Source organism: Epinephelus fuscoguttatus, linkage group LG8, assembly GCF_011397635.1.
Source record: "Epinephelus fuscoguttatus linkage group LG8, E.fuscoguttatus.final_Chr_v1".
Classification (NCBI taxonomy): domain Eukaryota; kingdom Metazoa; phylum Chordata; class Actinopteri; order Perciformes; family Serranidae; genus Epinephelus; species Epinephelus fuscoguttatus.
The window spans coordinates 30,227,544-30,243,420 of NC_064759.1; the positions used below are offsets into that span (position 1 = coordinate 30,227,544).

Genomic DNA, 15,877 nt, shown 5'->3' on the forward strand with positions numbered 1-15,877 from the left:
GATTTTGTCATTATAACAAAAACTCCTCTACAATTTTACCTACAGCTGCGTTCACAAACAGTGGGAGTGAGAGTGGCTTGCATTATGCCTCATCACAGTGGTAACGAGTGAGTTATGTGAACTAGTAAATGAGGTAGTTGGGTGTGAGGTTTCTCTGGGGCTGAGCTATTTATTTCGCCTGTATATCTAATGACTCTGTAGCCCTTTGAAGAAGATGGAAGTTTGACGGAGTGGCAGTGTTTGTGAGCACACAAGCAGCACACTTTCCCCTCAGGAGGTGCCTGCAGACTGCCTGTCTGGCTTCCTAGCTGGCTGCTTCACTGGCTGCTGAGCTGGATTTTCACGCAGGCAGAGAAAAGAGTATTGACTGAACTCATGTTGGATCACAGGGCAAAGCAGCTGGTAAACAACACATGCTCATACACGCATGCACACCCACACACATACACACAGACTTTTCCAACTCAGTGGACAATCTGCATGGCCACAGAGGGACAAATGAAATGATTTGGGGATAAAAGATGAAAATATGTTTTATGGGTCAGCTGTCTTTCAAAGACTTTTCCAAATAAAGGGCAGGTTGAAATGGCATCGAGGCAGGTTTTAGATAGGCACGACAATGTTTTCACTGCAAACACACAACCTTCAATAAAGGGCAAGCAGATAGCATTACTCCCAGCTCAGGATGTGTACGCTGAACGACTGCAACCGCTCTCTATCCCTGTGAAAGCCACAAGCAACGGTGGCCATTGTTGTAGAAAAGCACCCATATCTCCATTCCTTAATAAATGCGGCTTGACCCTTCAGGCCATGCCTGAGTATTAAGGCTGCGGAATCACATTGACAGTGTGGTGACTGTATAGGAAAGTAGGCACTAATCAGTAATAAAATTCACAGAAATTTGAAGGTGGTTTGCATTCCAATATACTTGACAAAAGATTGACAGGCCGTTGAGGAATTAGATTCCATCTGGCCGTGTCCTTCACTGTGTCCTTTGTAAGCAAGCAGATTCAAACTCACTTAATTGCAGCCATGATTCAATCATATCTGAGAGTCTACAAGCATCACACACTTTCAGTCATAAGAATGAGAAACACATACATATTCATGTGTAAGATGAACCTAGCCATATCAGCATAACAAGGAAAAAGGTATACAGCAGTGACAGTAAATGCAAATGAATACATTATGGATGAGCACATTGAATTTTTGTATTTTGTGTGTGTCAGTCATAGGGGTCTCTGACTGAAAATAATGAAAATTTATGATGGTAGTCAAGCCATTGGGCTTTCCATTCAGATGGTGGTGATGGTGACAATGATAAAAAGTAACTTTCTCATTTCAATTCCTTAGTGAATTGCACCACTGTAATCTACTATAGTACCATTATTTCACGCACAAAATAGCGCATTACATTCATATTTTATGCTATTATTGCATACAATGTAAAATGTGTTGGGAATACACTGTTTTAATATTGATAGCACCATCATAGCAAGGATTTCTAGGTAGACCCCTGTAGAGGCTTGAGTAAGTAATACCATACTACTCAGATTGTTGTTTAAATATTTATGCGTGTGCTGTGTACGCTCTTGTAACACTGGGGTATTAAAGAATGAATGATAGTCATAAGAAACTGAGCTGAACATGTTATAGTCCAAGTATTACCACACCACAGCTTTGGCTACACTCTCTAGTCCATACGTTTTTGACACATCTAGCCATGAAATAAACTGTGCTGATGATATAACATCCCCTATCGTCCTTATTGGAAAATATCCTCCACTGTCCTTATTACTCTTCAGTATTATGTAATGGGAAATGGCTTTGCCTCATGTGTAACAAAATGTGATTAACATCCAAATCAGCATGAAATTCTGTTGAAGATTACAAAGGCAAAAGGTGGAAGCAGAAGAACGAGATCTAATTCAACCGAGCCACTCACTGGAGACAGAAAGAGAGATAGAAGGAGACAGGCAAGGGAGAAAAACAGAGCAGGAGACGAGAGCACAAATGGGCAGATGGAGAGGGGAGAGGTCCTGGACTGGCCAGGTCTGGGGCAGGTGGGGAGATGAGGAGGGGGTAAAGGGGGATGGAAAAGGACATCATGAAAGAGAGGGGGATTGAGGCTATCGGATGGGGTCAGCCTGTTTGTGGGGGAGAAGGTAAGAGAATAAGACAGAAAGTAAAGACACAGCCGAAGGATATTGGGAATAGAGGGAAGAGAGGAGCAGAAAAGCCAAAGGAGCACATAGAAGGAAAGAGAGAAGAAAGGAAAGGTAGGAAAGGGGGTGAGATGATGAAACGAAGAGGAAGACAAAAGACTGCTTAAGAAAAACAATAAGATGTGATGAAGATTACAGAGAGAGAAAGAACTAGAGACAGATGAACGATGGAGTTCACATGAAAGAGCAGTGGGGGAAAAAAAAGTAGAGGTGAGCGAGATGGTCACAGAAGGATAGTTCATATTTAGACAGCTCCCCGCTGCACTCAGCTCTGCTACAACACAGATAACTCGGCACATCCATTAGTTCAACTAATTCCCATCGCCATCTGCCATGCAATTTCAGATGCACCTCTGGAGTTGCAGAAAAGGTTCAGGACTTTGGGGGGAGGGATGTTGATTTGGAAAATATGAGATTAATTTGCTTAATTGAGGTACCTAATGTTTTCATAACTCAAAAGTGGAAGTCCTACAGGAAATCAGATGAGGTAAGCTAAGTATGATCATCCGTCCCTCTCTTAAGAATAAATTGTGTCTTCTTCTCCTGGCTGATGGATTTTTCTTCCAAATGAGGACCCAGTTTATGAAGAGCTGCCCTAATCGTAGTCACCACTTTAAATTTTACATTTCTGTCATTTTTCTATTCAAAGAGTCAAAGACAAAGAGCAGAAAACGATGCTTTTCTTACCTTCATAAGCTACCTTAAATCCATGAGCGCTTACTGCAAAGTCACTGGTAAGCCTCAGTGAAAAAATGGAGCCAGTACTGGTAACAGGCGGAGGGATGGTAAATCCTGTTAACCTGCAGGTAAGAGAAAGACACATCAGTGCTGAACTTAAGATTTATGTCATATCAATCACATTTATATGCTAATAACACTAAAATTACCATGTGCAGTTGTAGTTTGAGCTTAATTAAATGCAAGACAAATGTTTTAATTAAATCTATGATGGCAGTCCAACAAAACCTGTCGGAAATTACAAGAAGTATTACGGTGGTAAATCATTTGCATTTTACAGCTTTCACATGCTAAAACCACGAGTTCAAGAATGATCAACCTGAGTGACATCTACCAATATTAAGGCTTTTCCCCCAACTTGTAATGATTCCAAACAGGCAACACTATTAAAAAGTTGTGAAGCAGAAACCAAAACACTATCTGGGTTTGTTAACCTCTGTCATTTTTCTATTTAAATTAGATAGGCCGCCAGGTGAAGTGGCTGACCGTAAATTTATAAATTCCTGTTGAGAGATGTGGGCACTAAAATGCAATGATCCACAAAAACTGCACACCAAAGTAACCATCACTAAAAATAATGACTGTTGAAAGACCTCACACCACTGGTGAGTTTGTGTGCTGTTGCATTCTGTGTCTAATAAAACAGAACTGCTCTGAGAATTGTGATGCAATTTGTCTACCAATAATATACTGGGTACTATACAATCAAAACCCAAGCGAGAACCTTCCCTATTGTTGGATGGTGTTTGAGGGCTGGCAGCTGCATTGTAACAGACTGCTTCATTACTGCATTTCAAATTAGGTGCAGATCCAAACAAATCCATTTACTTTCACGACGTCGTAAACAAGATGTGTTGCTGACCATTCCTCAGCGGTGGTTGCTGATGTTGTATCGACCTTCCACTGCTGTAAGGCAGACTTTGTAGCATGGACGGAACTTGTGCATGAAACAAAATGTCTCCTTCTCTATTGCCATCCCGTTTTCTTTTGTTATTTTCCATTGCTAGTTTTGGGGCTGTTTGTGTGACTGAACCTCGACTTGACAATAAGCCAGGTGAATAATGTCTGTAGTGGGCCAAGTGTGGAAAAACTGAACTCCCTCCTGTGACAGCAAAGAAGAGGGTGCTGTATTTACAGCTTCAATAGAGTTTCCAATTACAGCACTGTGAACTGTGCTGGTCCTTGCAGTAAATAATTACCCTTTGTCGCAGGTACTGCACAGCATGCCAAGATACTGCTAAAAGTCAATTGCCACATGATGCAATTTTGAATACATTTATGGAGGAAACAGAACTGAAAATGTGACCTTGTTAGAAGCTTAATCACTCACAGGAGGACTGCACTGAATATGCATGCTATCATGGTTAAATTAAAAGTGGAGGCAAGGCCGTGCATTGCAAGAAAAGTCTGCTGAAATGCTACAGCAAGCACAGGACAAAAAAGTAGCACATTAAAACTGTTTTTGTCACATTTTATGGTTTTACTAATAAAGTTTCAATGACATCTGGTTAGGCAATATTCAAACTGGTCACAATCTAAATCTCAAAAGCAATGTTATTCATTTAGCGGGCCCCAAACAAGGGTTGGGTAATTTCTAGAGCAGCAAAGATTAACTGATCAATCAATTAGTTGTCAACTATTAATGGCCAACCGATTCGATAATCTAAATATAAATCTGAGTATTTTTTTAAGGCAAAAAACTCTATATTCTCTGATTCCAGCTTCTTAAATGTGATTTTTCTCTGGTTTCTTTACTCCTCTATGGCAATAAACTAAATATCTCTGGTTTCTGGACAAAACAAGACATCTGAGGACGTCATCTTGGGTTGCGATTCTGATCCATGAACCTTAGGTATCTGCCGATACCTAGTACCGATCCGATACCAGCGCGTAAAATAAAATGGATGGGATATGAATTGTTGTATGTCTCAACTCCTAAAAATCAACATAAAATATTAAGAAATAAATATATAATAGTAGAATGAATGCCATAAAACTTTTTTTATTATTATTATCCAGTGTTGACACAGATCAAGACACAGGTTAAAGTGCAGCCACACAATTTGGTAAAAAAGACATTTTAAAGGCTACAGTAGAATTTAATTTAAACTACGCTCCGTTTCCGTTTCGTTTGCCTGTAGCGTGCGTATGCGTAATGACGTGAGGCATTACGTGGTATCAGACTGGTCATAGGCTGTACTCGCCGATATCTGATACTGCATTTTAGGCAGTATCGGAGGCATTTCCGATACTGGTATCGGTACAACTCTAACTATTATGCAAATACAGCTGCCTCACAAGGTAACGGGATGCTGGCAGATATGAAAGAGGACAGTGAAGTTGTAAATACAGAAACCTGTAATGTTTGAAATCAATGTTGCCAGGACCTAAAAGCTTCCATTTGAAATTTAGTTTTACTGTTTTGAGTCTTTTGTTTTTAACTCATGTGTTTTCTCATGTGAGGCAGTTGTTTTGTTTGCATGGTAGTTCACCATATATAAGAAAATAATTAAATGTGATGTAATTAAGGTAATTTAATTTAATTTAATTTTGTAATTTAATTTACGGAACAATCACTGTATCATGATACATATATCATTACAGTGATATAAAATTACATGTAACTTAATAGAAGAATTTGTCAAACCCTGTTAAGTGTACACATAGTGCAAAGCGCAAAAACAGAGGAAACCCTACTTCCTTTCCATTTCTGCCCCCCTTGCTCTTCCTCAAACTCAGCCTTCATTTTGATCCTACAAATATTTAATGTTTCCTGACTGAATTTTGCAAAGTTGTGACGACATTGCATTGACAAATTTGTCCACAGACAGACATATAAACAATTGCCAAAATATTTAAAACTGCTTCTGTGGTACTTCCCGGTAGAAGATGTGTCTTCAGGACTACATTTTGCCATCATCACAGAAACACACAAACTCAAAGTGAAAACAATACCAGCTGTCACAACCTTGTCACGGCTGCTAAGAAAGGCACTGCCAAAACTGTTGTTTCTAAAATGTGATTGGGAACAAATATCTAAAGATATGAACAATGAAAATATTGAGGAATTCTCTCTCACTCTGTGCCTTTTATATCTCTTCATTGTTAGAAATGTGTTCTGGAAACACAGCTCCAGTCGGAGATCACATGAAAATGACACACAAGGACACATGAGTTTGATCTGACTTTGCTTCTGTTTACAAAAGTCCCCTTGAAAAGACAAGCATGTAACCCTGGCCTGTATCTCTGTTCCCAATGGGAACCTAACTAACAAGCCTTCAATCTTTCTCTCTCTCAGCGCCATTCCAACAGGAGTGCAGGGGTCGGAGGGGTCTGCAGTGCCATTTCCATGTGGGAGTTATATATTTTCAATGAAACACAGTTTGATGTCAAGCTGGGTAGTCTTTAAAATCAGCCCTCCTTACCTCCGAGTTTTGGAGGGGGATCCATGGGGGAACTAATTATTGGCTGAGCAGAACAGAAAACCACAGAGCAATCAGTGGCTCCAGAGTGCAAAGTGTTTGCACAAAGGTCGATGCCACCCACCAATACGAGTGCAATGCCGTTACACAATGACACTAAAAGCCTTGACCTGCAAAGGTTGCAAAAGAAGTGGAACAAATAAACACTGAATTGGTTGAGCCAAATCTTTACTCTGTGTTGCAGCACTGACTTTGAAGATAGACTACACAAAAGATGAGAAAAAGATGTGCTGCAACATGTGATAGAGAGACAAAAGGGTGAGAAACAAATGCAGTGTTAAGGCAGCATATACAGGGTAATGTGAAGAATTAGTCCTGATGAGCTAAAGCCTAGGTATTTTCTTTAGTCCCCTACAACCACCAGGATATCTGAAATAAAGACATTTTCTCATGACCACAAGCAAAGTGGATAAAATGCCTTAGAAAAAGCTTAGGCATGCCAAACTGAACCTCAGACCCACGTTCCAAGTCTCAACAGGCTAAATCCTTTCTTAGATTGCTCTGTTGTCATCATGGCACAAAATAGCAGGGGAATGAGGATGTCATGGAGTGAGTGTACATGAAGGGAAGACATCTTTTCTAAGGCTGTCAGTGAGACGGATTAGGAGGTGACAGTCTAGGCAGAGTTGGTAAAAATTCTGCACTCCTAGACTCATCTCTGATTCAGACAGGCCAATTCGTATAGGTTACGATAATGCAGGAATAATTTAAACCTGAAAAGAAAACCTATACAAGTATCACTTAGAACCCACTGACATGAAAACCTGCAACTGCCTACAAAACAATCATTCTGAATTAATCCAAAAAGAGTACTTACATTTTGACAGCATATTCTCAAGAGGTCTTCAGAATATCTTATGTGTTTTGTGTTTAAAGCCAAAGAAGCACAGAAGACAAAGAGATCTCCATCATCTGGCATTCAGTACCACCTGTTGCTTTGGCAACGGAAGCATCAGGTGAATGGTTGGAAAATGTCATTAACAAATAAACACCACGGGGCTTGCTGTCTCCTCAGACACAAGGAGCTTATGAGTCAGATAGCAGACACAAGTCTGCAACTAAATCACACTTCCATTTGAAATTCTACAACGGCGACATCCTAAATACCGGATTATGCCCTAATCTGACTTTGGGAGGTAGGCCAGACTCACTAGGGAACTTTCATTTTCATTTTCATTTGAGAGAGTAAAAGTACAACAGTTTAAGGCATTATAGTCAAGATGAACGCGCAACCAGAAGAAAGGTTAATACAAGGATAGACATTAATGTTTGACATAAATGTATTAAATTTGTCCTAGCAAATATGTACTTTGCTTTTAAAACAACATCAAACACTTGTCTTTAACCTACAGTTATTCAAGCTCACTGCAGAAGCCCTTGCTGGCTCACTGGAAAATTTTGTCAATTGACAAGAAACGATATTTTTATCCACACCATTCATAGACCTGCTATACCCAACTTTTTTTCAAAAAAGATGGTAAAGAATTTGCACATAAAAAAGAAGGTTAAGAGGACTCCTATTTTAAATCCCATGAAGTTACATGAGAGCAAAATAGGATCACAAACAAATATTATCTGCATATTTTACTGTATGTTACATCTACTGTACGTTAGGGTGAAAAGGAGAGTACAGAGTGTTTGGATTAAAATACACAATATATTTTGTGACAAAGAAATTCCAACTGCAGCGAAAACAAGGTCATCCACTTTACAGTAGATAATGCAGTCCCATTCATAGCCAATCAGCAACATTATTGCTTTTGGCCTGCGATAGTGATGGATGATGGAACATTAGAGGTCATACAAAGTCAGGACCAAATTATTTGCATGAAAATGCTTTGATGAATTTGATCAAAGTCTGTTCAGAAGCAAAAACAACATTTGTGAAGTCCTCACAATGGCATAGCAAACAGTAATTATGACTTCCTTCAGGCAAGGGTGAGATGGGAACATTTCTGAGATGATGGGAGGGTTGAGGGAAAAAACTGTTTTACTTGAGTATGGCAATTTTTTTTTAAACTGAAATTTTTAAACAGATTTCTGATGCCTATATTAATTTTAGTCTATGTCTAGGTGCAAAGAAGTTACTCATTATTATTGTAACCTATGAGCAAGGTGAAGTCAAACCCTTTAAAACAAAGCCAAAGTAAAAATAGCAGAGAAAAACCAACAGCCCTAGGACATGGACCATCAGTTACCGACTGTAGCAACTGGAATCCAGCGAGGGCAAACCCAAGCATCAGGGATCTGATCCCCAACTGCCCTGACTCGACCAGTTGTGACCAATAGTACTGGGGTTGGGCTGGCTAAATTCAAGTTGCGACAGCTGCTGAAGCTCCACAGCTAGCTAGCTATTTCTTGTTTTATTTGTGGTTTGATAAACAGGGGCACTGAGGGGCTGAGCAAACCAATGCCCTACGCGCAGCTCCTCATTAAAGTAACCCATTTTAATTAGTTAAAAAAAAAAAAAATCAATATATGGCAGTTAATGTTCATATTGTGGCAGCCAACTAATAAATCAATTTATGAGAAACACTGCACGTACTTGATAAGCAGGGACATCAAAATTTAGCACTTTAAGATTTCATCAAAATGTTGGCTATATATGTTTTTATTCACTCTACTGTACATGTACATTTTATTTGCAACTCTTCTATGCAGTATATGATGCTGCTGAAATGAAAGACTGACTGATGTGATGTGCACTGGTTTTGGAAATATGCCTCAGTCTAGTGTTAAAAGCTAAACTAAAATCCAATTAAATCCCAATACTTGTAGAATTGCAATACTTGAACACTGCAATACATAAATAATTTGTCACCCAAGTATCATAATAGTATCAAATTGGGAGATTAGCATATCATCCCAGCCCTACGGGAAAGCTCATTTACAAAATAGAATAAAATAAACAAAAAAAACCACTAAATTAAATGCTGTGTAGCTGTATGAATAGACATTGCATAGTGCTACAAAAGTGAGTCAGATACAAACCGGTTCTGCTGCATCTGTATTGACTCTACCAGGTCAACCAAAAATGTCAGTGTAGGTCGAGAGACGCCAGGTGTCTGAACAGCTATAATGGTGCCCCCCTGTTGATGGATCAAAGCAACACCAGTAGCAGCAGAATGACTGTGTGTGCCTGGAAACAGTGTGCCAATGATTGCCTGGACAGATGCAGCCTTTCCTTCCACCTGAACGCACTACATCAGCCCTGAAGGTAGCTGTCAGACATTCCCGCCATCTGATTAGTGTGTCACGGTACTGGCGTGCCATATAGACAGAGAGGAGAGAGAGACGAGAATGATGCACCTCTATTTGTCTGACTCACTGTCTCTCTACTTCCATCTGTCTTTCCCTCTGCGTTGCACTAGCTCTTTCTGCCACCCTCTCTCTCTCTCTCACTTTCTCTGTTTCTGGTTGCGAGAGGTTGCTCATATTCACCGTTACTTTTGCTTTTCCTGACTTGCTGTTTCACCATTTCTGTCGCCTTGCCTCTTTGTATCTCTTTGTTTCCCTCTGCTCACCTTTCCTTGTTGCAACACTGCTCTTAACCTCTTTGTCTCCTGGGATAGAAGAAGAGAGAACAAAAACAGATAGAGGGGAGAGAGCCCTTAAGTGTTGTGACTGATCTTACCTAGTAAGCAACAATTAAAGTGAATCACTTGCCTTTAGTTTGTTAGAAACAGAGCAAAAAAAGGCATGTTACTTACTAAGGTGAATAATGGCCTTTCTGCTAGCCGTCACAAAAACAGCAGGGAATGATTAATAGACTTATTTTGCACTGACATGTCCTAACTCATTACAGCAGCCTCAGACACTGACATTTCGTTTTAATAACTGCTGTAATAAAGGTCAAATCATCCTATCAATTAATTCATCCTTGGCTCTTCTCTGTCTAATAGGAGTGAAGAATAAAAAAAAAGGCTACTTATTGAATTGCAATGGAAAATCTAATATTGTAAATGCCTGCTGAATGGTCAGAAAGTTAATATCACTCTCTCTGCGTGTCTACTGTGCCCGCTCAACTTCTTTTTTGCGCAGAATCACACTGACATTTTCCATGGTATCATGCATCTGCAAATGATGCTCCTGATTTGAATAGGCAGGTGTCAAATGCAAAAACAAAACTGGATAAATACGAGCTATCATTTCAGCTAACAATACTGTAATTAGGCTAGTTCACAGGTGTACAGACAAAAGGGTAATTAATCCTCTTCTTCCAAGTGTATGCCATCTGTATTGTCGTTCTGGTAAATCAATGTGGAGAAGAAAAGACAGACTAACCACAGACCTGATTTAAGTTATCCAGGCTGAAAGTGACAGAGCAGGAGCAGATAAATAAAGCACTGCCAAGCCATTATTTGTGTTCTTACTCCATGAAAACTTCAAGTTACTTTCACTTATTTGAAGAAAAAAAAAAAAAGAAAAGAAAGCTCTAGAGTCATAATGAGTCACAATTTAGATTCTTCATACATCACGACTGTTGATTTGCTTGTGACTGAAGATTAGGGGTGTGACGGAATGTGTAAAGGTCAAAAACAATTTGGTATGCAACATCCAAAGTTTGATACACCCTAGTCTGAGTGGGCGGAAGTTCGCTGCATAGATCAGCCTCTCATTGGGCGGAACGAGCCACCCGCTGAAGTCCCGCCCTACCACCTCCGGTTGTGTAGCAGTTTTCAACCGTTTTCTACACGTCCTTTACTAACTTCTGTGGTGTTTGATCTTGCGGGGATGTAGCCATTTTTCTGCCGTGGTTCGCGTCCTGTAGGCAATATTTTTGTGGGCGTGTTACACCAAAACCTGTTTCCCCCCGGCAATATTTTTGCAAGCGCACCGTTGCTGTGGCACCACCCAGAACGACTGTGATTGGTTGAAAGAAATACAAACAGCTGGGGCGTTTTTTTCTCCAATCTTAAAGTGAGAGTCGGCCCAGCCAGACCTTTCTTTTCTTGAGAAAGGTCTGTGAACGAGACTAGATACACCCTATGACCAACACATGTACCAGAATTTTTGGAGTTTAACCCGAAAAGTTTTGTGTCAGACTGTGTGCCAACATTGTTAGCTGAAGTTGGGTATATTTGTGGATACACTAACATTTCATTTACGACGGCATCAGCCAAATTCACCACTTAGCATAACGAGACAATTAAGAGACTGGACGGTGTGCCCTTCTCCCCACAATATTCAGGCAACCTCGGACCATGCCACAGTAATAACTAAAGCTATGGAGTGTTTATTGCCACATGTATGTGACCATACTCGTCATAGAGAATGCTGGATAAAAACATATGGTCCAAGTGCTTGAGCCATGCTACAATGTGCCTTTGTGCATTCAATCAGTCCGTTGTGCCTGCTCTGTATGAAGGACAATGGGTCAGAGTCTTATGATGGGGCATTACTGACATTTATGCTTTTTATTGTTGTCATTGATTTGTTGGAATTTTTTTTAAATAATTGAAGAAAAAATGCATTATTTGTGTTTTCCCTGCTGTTTAAAAGCGTACCACACTATGACCCTGAAAACCAAGGTACATACCAAACTGTGAATTTTGTATACCATTACACCATGGATATGGTGTCGAAATGGCAAGTCACATTATTTATTTACTGCATTGTTTACTGTGTCATTTATAATCTTTATCCATTCAACACAGCAAACCTGGACACGGATGGTTGTAGCCAGTTCTGTGAACTACATGGCTACAAACCTTCTTGAGGATCTGATTTGATGCTAGCAGCATAATTTTTCTGCACCTAACACTTTCTGCACTGTGTTCTCTGTAGTAGACATTATAAACCTAACCACTTGTCACTAGTGGCACCACTTGTTCCATGACAAGTACTATTCAGCCTCCACGATTTTATCAGAGGGCATTAAATGACAGTCGCAAAATGCTATATAAAGACACAGGTCAAGAGTCACAGATTTACATTCCACCACCTTGAACTCCTAAAGTGCCACCCAAAGTGACTCAGAGGGTTAAGAACGGTTAAATATGGCAGCTAAATGTCAGGCTAAGTCGTGTTAACCTCTTTGTTATTTCTGTATTGCATTAGAAACTACTGCTATGATTCATGTCACTCCTCTGTGAAATATAAAGGATAAAGGGTTTTTCTCTCAGTGCTTTCTTACTAAAACTACAACATGTACAGGACAACGTGCTGACACTAATAAAATGCACCAGAATTCACAATGATTTTGTTAACTGTTTCACAATCTTGGCAACACACTTAATAACTTTACATTTCTTAACTTTAAGTGGCAAAAGGGTAAAGCTAAACAAATTTGGTTTGTTTCAGATGATGAGCTTTCAGTTGTTATAAACAGAAGATAAAATTTACTTGTCATAATCAGATGTGCAGAGCACTCTATAATCGACTTAAATTCTATAGACGTGCTTCATTTGGACTTTGTAACTTGCTGATGAGTATCTATGACTCAAAAAATCACAGGCAAAGGACATTTTGTCCCATATTATGGCTCTAATAGTATGACATGAACATGAGCCTGGAGTGGTCATGTATAAAAAATGTTATTGGATGTTTTAAATTTGAATTAGGCTGGGGTTACACTTGTTTTAATAAGTCTCCTGTGATCGAAAGCTCCAGTTTTACATTTCTACATTTGACATTTGCCTTTAGATTTTAAAGCACACCTCCACACAGTGTGAGCCTGGCATGCTTTGAAAGCAAAGCTGAAACAGAGATGGATGATTGCTATAGGGTATAACAGTAGACAAAAATTAAAAATTCAGTATGGGGGCATCGGTGGCTTAGTGGTAGAGCAGGCGCCCCATGTACAAGGCTGTTGCCGCAGCAGCCCGGGTTCGAATCCAGCCTGTGGCCCTTTGCTGCATGTCACTCCCTCTCTCTCTCTCTCCCCCTTTCACGCTTGTCTGTCCTATCAAATAAAGGCTAAAAGTGCCCAAAAAATATCTTAAAAAAAAAAAAAAAAATTCAGTATGTACCTCAGTTTGGGGGACACAGTGCAGTATGTTTTCGGTAAAGCAGAGAAAACTAAAAAAGGCAGAAAATGTGTTTTTAAATTTGATTTGAAAAAAAAAAACTGAACATTGACCAGTGGTTCATTTGCCATAGTTCTTCCTGTACAAGTTAAGGGGATAACTGAATTGTCAGTGATGTAAATGTAATGCTCCATTATAAGGACCTGACTCACTGATAATTCCTGAACTGCAGCTTGCTCTAATTGTTACACAGCAGGCACAACAAAGCATGTGAAGGCACATTGTAGCTGAGCTCAAGCACTTTAACCATGTGCTTCAATTTGCTATTCTCTACAAGACAAGTTACAGCATAAGCAAGGTTAGTCACATATACTTAATTCCATAGCATTAGTTATTATTTTGGCACAGTCCGAATCTGCAGTGGGAGGCTGCCTGAATGCTGTGGGAAGAAAGCCTTGCCTTCCAGTCCGTTTTTGTCTCTTTCCTCTCTGACACATTCAGGTGATGTTGTCTTAAATAAAATATTTGGAGTGTTTCCACGGGTGTACCTGACTTTGGCTGAACAATGCATACATTTATATATTGATTTAAGGATGTATCGACTCCGATCACGTTATGTTTACAAAATCGAATCGGTAATAAAAGATCGAGGAATCTAAACAATAACAATAGCCAGGTTTTTCATCTATGTTGTTCACCGTTGCCTCCGCCTTCCAATGTATAAAGTGTGGCGATCCTGTATATTTTATAAATATATATTTTTTATAAGACAGTCAGCTGATGGCTTGCTCACCTCCAGACACTGAGGTAGGCTACCTCCAGACACACCCACCGGTGCCAGTGGGATGACTTGATCAGCTGTGCCCAGGTAGACCGGCCCCTACATTATGCCGCTCCTGGCAGTATGACGAGAGACACCGGCGAGTGAGAAATGAGCCAGAAGTCCTCTGCGTTTTCGGCCCACCACGGCATTTTACACCGCTCAAAGTCCGCAAAATAGGTGCGCTTCCTTGTGAAATATCATCAATCCGGCCACCGGCCTCACCTCAGAGATTCAACCACGGATATCAAGGGATCCTACGGAGCCTCCACGCCCGAAACAGCACCGCAGCGTTACGGCATTCACACACGGTCCCGTGAGTTGGCAAAAGCCGGGGGTTACTTTCCGTTTCAGTATTGGATTGAACTGACTGAACAGAACGGAGCATTTCTTTCTTGAAACTGATTACTGTTGTATTTATATTTTTGTATCCACCTTATTTTTCACAGAAACACGGAGGCAAAACAGAACGCAGCCAGCTTCCCTTTTTTTGTGCTGCACTTCCGGTCCAGCACTCTTACCACTGTGTAAATGGGAATCGCTATATATATATATATATATATATATATATATATATATACACACACACATATATATATATATACATATATATATATATATATATATATATACACACATGTAAGAGTGCTGGACCGGAAGTGCAGCACAAAAAAAGGGCTGCGTTCTGTGAAAAATGTGATATATATATATATATATGTATATATATATATATATATATATATATATATATATATATATATATATATAACAATTTTAACGTCACTATATCACCGTTTGGACTAATTTGATGTTTGTAAGGTCTATAAACACAATGACTGAACAAACATTAGTATTTTCTCTGTGTGTAATTAATAACATGGTTATCGCAGATTAACTGGGCTAACCATTAGCTGTTAGCCGTTAGCCGTGTCTGTAATAACTCACTAAACTCACAGTGGCCCGTGAAAAAAATATTTTCTCCAGCAGATGTCTTAGTTACAACATGATTGAGCTAATTGGAGTAGTTTCATGTCGTACCCAACAACGGGAGGCTTTTAACAGATGACGATCCTGATGTTAGCTTTGCTGCTAGTGTTAGCTGTCCCTGTCAGCTGCAGCCACTGATGCTTTCTAGACATCGTGATTTCCCAAAACTGAATAAATACCACACATAGCAACACAAAACTGCTTTGCTAGCTCAATCATGTTGTAACGGCTGGATGGTTGATGCGTACATGCTGATTCATGTGCTATCAGAGCTGATCCGCGCATCACTATGGCTTAATGATCAACTCAGTCAATAAAAACAACCCGTCCTGTGTTAGGAGTGTATGTCGCTGACAGAAAGAAAGAAAGAAAGAAAGAAAGAAAAGGGAAAAAAGATAGAAAAGCGGCGTACACCTCACATATTTATTTCTCACAGTTGCACACACGTTTGGCTGGCATGTAGAAGCACCGTCTGTGTGTCGAGGGTGCGAGCCGCAGCTGCTCAGGTAGAGAGGCTGTGTAGCCCAGTGTGTTTTTTCGCTGATTCGGTTCTGCAGGTTCTCTGCTGGTACACTGGAGACGGGGATCAAGCAGTTTGTCTCACTCGGGATAGATTGTGCTTTTTTGGTTCATAGTTTATGATTGACGTGCGATTTA

General features: G+C 39.9%; 1 protein-coding gene across 2 annotated transcripts in view; it reads right to left on the minus strand.

Annotated features, from left to right (window-relative positions):
• Positions 1-15,877, minus strand: part of LOC125892989 (CUB and sushi domain-containing protein 3-like) — a 264,617-nt gene that overhangs the window by 215,754 nt on the left and 32,986 nt on the right. For both annotated transcript variants that reach the window (XM_049583381.1, XM_049583380.1), the window contains exon 3: positions 2,913-3,025. In XM_049583381.1, the coding sequence (XP_049439338.1) occupies positions 2,913-3,025 (113 nt within the window). The remainder of the gene's footprint in view (positions 1-2,912; positions 3,026-15,877) is intronic.